Raw genomic sequence first — 5,498 nt, 5'->3', positions numbered from 1 at the left:
TTTTAAATATATTATTTAAAACATTTATAGAACTTATATCCATAAATATATTATTGAAAACATATATAGAAATTATATCCATAAATATATAATTGAAAACATATATAGAACTTATATCCATAAATATATTATTGAAAACATTTATAGAACTTATATCCATAAATATATTATTGAAAACATATATAGAACTTATATCCATAAATATATTATTGAAAACATATATAGAAATTATATCCATAAATATATTATTGAAAACATATATAGAACTTATATCCATAAATATATTTTTGAGAATATATTAAGAATTTATAAATATATTCTTGAAAATATGTATAGAATTTATAAATATATTCTTAAGAAAATATTAAGAATTTATAAATATATTCTTGGGAATATATTCTTGAGAATATATTAAGAATTTATAAATATATTCTTGGGAATATATTCTTGAGAATATATTAAGAATTTATAAATATATTCTTGAGAATATATTAAGAATTTATAAATATATTCTTGAGAATATATTAAGAATTTATAAATATATTCTTGAAAATATATTAAGAATTTATAAATATATTCTTGAGAATATATTAAGAATTTATAAATACATTCTTGAAAATATATATAGAATTTATAAACACATTCTTGAAAATATATATAGAATTTATAAACACATTCTTGAAAATATATATAGAATTTATAAACACATTCTTGAAAATATATTAAGAATTTATAAACACATTCTTGAAAATATATATAGAATTTATAAACACATTCTTGAAAATATATATAGAATTTATAAACATATTCTTAATGATATATATAAAATTTACAAATATATTCTTCATAATATGGAATATTATACTTCCTTTAAAATCCTCTGAATTTCGATATCGTTTTCACTTTACAATCAAGAACGAATGAAGCCTGCCTAGCAGTATATTAGATTTCAAAGGCATTTCCAACGCCTACATCGTATCGAGATTCCCCTTCAGAAATGTCACATCATTATCAATTGGAGATTGTAGTTAGTGATTTTCATCTGTTGAGAGGGTTTTCGAGATAATAGCCAATTGCTATAAAACCAAATGTCGTTCATTTTCAACAGTTAAATCCGTTGAATGATATCCTCGTAGCAACGTTTATTTTGCCAACTAAAGAAACAGAATGAAAATTTATTTGTTAGCGGTGATAGCGGGATTCGCCAGCCTGGTCGCCACTTCCAACCTGTCTCGGGAAGTCTACATCATTGAAAAATGGCACGAGAAAATGGTTGAGGAGTTGGTTGAAGTGGTCAACCTTCCTCAACTGCCCGAGCGTTACCTGACCGGTGGGGGGAAATTAAGACAAAATAATTCGGTAAGTTTCATTTGAAATGTTGCTCGTCAGTATTTTTAAAACGTTGCTTGTCAGAATTACCGAAATTTTACTTGTAAAAATTACAGAAATGTTGCTTGTTAATATTACAAAAATTTGGTTTGTCAGTATATTTGAAATGTTGCTTGTCAGTAAATTTGAAATGTTGCTTGTCAGAATTATTGAAATGTTGCTCATCAGTATTTTTTTTTAATTTTGCTCGTCAGTTTTTTTAAATTTTGCTTGTCAGTATTTTTTGAAATGTTGCTTGTCAGTATTATTAAAATGTTGCTTGTCAGTATTATTGAAATGTTGCTTGTCAGTATTATTAAAATGTTGCTTGTCAGTATTATTAAAATGTTACTTGTCAGTATAATTGAAATTAAATTACAATCAGTATTTTTGAAATGTTGCTTGTCAATATTTTTTGAGATGTTGCTTGTCAGTATATTTGGACATATTTTGGTCAGTTTGTCAGTATTTTTTGAAATGTTGCCTGTCAGTATTATTAAAATGTTGCTTGTCAGTATTATTAAAATGTTGCTTGTCAGTATTATTAAAATGTTACTTGTCAGTATAATTGAGATGTAATTACAACCAGTATTTTTGAAATGTTGCTTGTCAATATTTTTTGCAATGTTGCTTGTCAGTATTTCTGAAATGATTAAGTTTTAGTTTTGGTAAATTTTTGTGAACAGAGCTACATAGACTCATTTCGTAAGTCACTAGTTGACTTAGGTCTGTTTGGTTCCTTGGGTATTAGCTTAGCTGATTATTATTATTATTATTATTAAGTTTAGTAAAGTTAATTAACTAAATTAAGTTCATTTAGATAAAAGTTATTATTAAAATTAATCATATTATTATTTTAAATCAGTACTTTTAAATTAAATAAGTAATCCTAATAAATAGTGAAATCCAAACTTAGGTCTTAATTTCAAATTTCACATTAAAATTAATGTATTAATTATCAATATCAAATATTGGTCTACTAATGGAGCATTTAATATCTCTATGAATATGATATATCATACGTAACATAACCACTCGAATAAAAATCTTCCCTTTAATTAATTATTCGATAAGTCGGAATAAAATACCACCGAACTCGTCCAAAATAATACACTCGACCAAATATTACCCAAATCGACCACAATAGTAACCAAACCGATCATAATATGTTTGAATCGACCAAAATATTAACCGATTCGATCAAAATACAACTCAAATTGACCAAAATAGTGACACTCAACCAAAATATTATTAGCTCGACCAAACAAATACCTGATTCAACTGAAAATAGTGACACTCGATCAAAATATTTCTAGATCGACCCAACAAATACTCGATTCGACCAAAATAGTACCCAAACCAACCAAAATACAACCTAACAGGACTACCTGATGAAAAATAATTAGGTCACGTGCGAAAATGACCCGAAATAGAGAAATTGCGTGTAAATTTGGGATCCTTAAAATATATAATTTTCTTATGTCAAATCATATAGATAAGTTATCGTTTTTACTTGTCCAAAACATTCTCGGTTGCCATGGCAAAACGAAAGTCCAGGGTCACTTTTTACTTTTAGAAATTTCAAATTTACACTTTCAACTTCGATCAAAAACTGATTTAACCTACTCGACTATATTTACCTATCAAACAAACTATTCTAAAATACTAAATTTAAAAATATATACATATTTTCAATAACCAAAGAACCATCTACAAGTAATATTTAATTACTTTACAGCTTTCGACACCTGTATTGGGATTTTCATGGTCCAACTGCGGTCAAGCTAGTGATCCCGTCCAAGTAAAAACCCTAACCATCTCTCCAGACCCGATTAAAATTCCCGGCGATTTAATGGTCACTTTCGACGGGTCAACTTCGATCAACGTCACCGAACCCTTCAAGGTAAGTCATCGCAAATACCAATTTGATTGCTACCGCATTCACGGCGTACCTATCATTCCAGGTCGAACTGCTGATTAAGAAGAAGGTGGTGTTCTTCTGGGTGGAGATCCCCTGCGTGGACAACGTGGGCTCTTGCACCTACGACGACTTCTGCCCCCTCATTAACCAGTTCTTGACCCCGTGCCCCGCTTCCTTCGTCAAGGCGCAAGTCCCTTGCACGTGTCCCTTCAAACAGGTAAAGTGCTTAAAGGGATACTAACAAGGATAATAAAGGGTGATTTTTTTCAATCTTGAAGGAAAAATAAAATTTTTTTTTAAATCTTGAAGGAAAAATAACATTTTTTTTTAAATCTTGAAGGGAATCTAACTTTTTTTTAAAAATCTTGAAGGGAATCTAACTATTTTTTTAAAATCTTGAAGGGAGTATAACCTTTTTTTTAAATCTTGAAGGGAATATACATTTTTTTTTATATTGAAGGGAATCTAACTATTTTTTAAAAATCTTGAAGGGAGTATAACCTTTTTTTTTAAATCTTGAAGGGAATATAATTTTTTTTTTAAATCTTAAAAGGAATATAACCCATTTTCAAATCTTAAAGGGAGTAAAACCTTTTTTAAATCTTAATGGGAATATAACCCCTTTTTAAATCTTAAAGGGAATATAACCCCTTTTTAAATCTTAAAGGGAATATAACCTTTTTTTTTTTGAAGGGAATATAACTCATTTTTAAATCTTAAAGGGAATATAACCCCTTTTTCAATCTTAAAGGGAATATAACCCCTTTTTAAATCTTAAAGGGAATATAACCCCTTTTTAAATCTTAAAGGGAATATAACCCCTTTTTCAATCTTAAAGAGAATATAACCCCTTTTTCAATCTTAAAGGGAATATAACTCCTTTTTAAATCTTAAAGGGAATATAACCCGATGATAGATTTTAAGATTTAAAAAACATTTACGATATATAACTTATTTTTTTTTCTTTATAGTGTTTGTATATTTTGTCAAACCGTCGACCCCTTAATGGTATCCCCCGTCCACGTTAAAATCCACAAATATTTTATTCCTGACTAAGATATCAACCGGATTTCCAAACTGTGACGGGTGACATTTAATATTAAAATGAGTCATTCAGTCGATACCAAAATTTTGCAAATATATTCCATTTCCTCGAATCGAAAGAGCTCGAAGTGGTCGAACTAAATTTCACGCCGACCTGAATATTATTTGCCATTTTAATGATATTCATGTATCGATTGAGCTCTCTTAAATGATATTATTATTTCTGGTTTACGATAGGGTCGATACCAGATGAACCAAGGAGTGATTCCCATGCCCACCATCCCTCTGCCTTCTTGGCTCTCCAGCGGCGACTACAAACTGACCTTAAAGGCCTCACAAGCCGATCGAGAACTTATCTGCCTTTCGCTGGGTATCACCTTAGATTGAAAAACAGATAAAAACGAACCTCCCACGTTCTGGCGTTGCAACTCGTTGCAATATTGATTTCTCTTTTCGCCCTCTTTACGGATTAAGTTACATCTTTATTTCCTTAGTTTAGAAAGACTTTTAATAAAATTCCCTATTGCGTGTTAAATTTGCATAAATAACGAATCGAAAATAAAGCTAGGGATTTTTTTGTTTGTAATATTATTTTTTAAACCGCAATTTTGAAACCTTTCGAATGCACGGTTTCAGTTATGTAAATAAAATGAAAATTGGGATTTTGTTTTGATACAATGTGATAGCCCTGGGTTTAAACAAATGAAAACCGAGGATGATAAAAAATACTGAATTTGTACCAATGGGTTATGGGAGCTTTAAAATGATATTTAAATTTTTTCTATGTACGTTGATTTTATTTACATTTTAATTTTATGTTCGCATATGGTAGATTTTATCAATATTTTTAATAAAATATGAAACACCAATTTCATAGTTTTTAATAATAATTATTATGTAGGCTAATACCCAAGGCACCACCTAAATTAGGTGGCCGAGTTACAATGCGTATTGGGTAGCTCCCTACACTCACTATTACCATTAACCCCTACAAGTTTTTATGAGAAGGGGAAACCGAAGAACTCGGGGGAAAACCCCTTTCACATATTATCTAAGGTATAACTTCTTCAAAGTAATTTAATAGAACTAAAGATGTAAATATTATTTAAGTATGACAATAATAAAATTTTTCGGCTTTTTGAAACACCGCGGCGTTCAAAAGTTG

At 29.2% G+C, this 5,498-nt stretch overlaps 1 protein-coding gene across 1 annotated transcript; it reads left to right on the top strand.

Annotated features, from left to right (window-relative positions):
* The first annotated feature begins 1,097 nt into the window (after positions 1-1,097).
* On the top strand, positions 1,098-5,202 carry LOC149969077 (ganglioside GM2 activator-like). The gene is made up of 4 exons (XM_090174276.1): positions 1,098-1,359; positions 3,107-3,271; positions 3,333-3,506; positions 4,571-5,202. The coding sequence occupies exons 1-4, from the start codon at positions 1,168-1,170 to the stop codon at positions 4,718-4,720; spliced, it is 681 nt and encodes a 226-aa protein (XP_090030402.1). The 5' UTR covers positions 1,098-1,167; the 3' UTR covers positions 4,721-5,202.
* The last annotated feature ends 296 nt before the right edge of the window (positions 5,203-5,498 follow it).

Source organism: Leiobunum rupestre, chromosome 1, assembly GCF_980474605.1.
Source record: "Leiobunum rupestre chromosome 1, qqLeiRupe1.1.hap1, whole genome shotgun sequence".
Classification (NCBI taxonomy): domain Eukaryota; kingdom Metazoa; phylum Arthropoda; class Arachnida; order Opiliones; family Sclerosomatidae; genus Leiobunum; species Leiobunum rupestre.
This window is presented reverse-complemented; position numbering and strand designations above follow the sequence as displayed.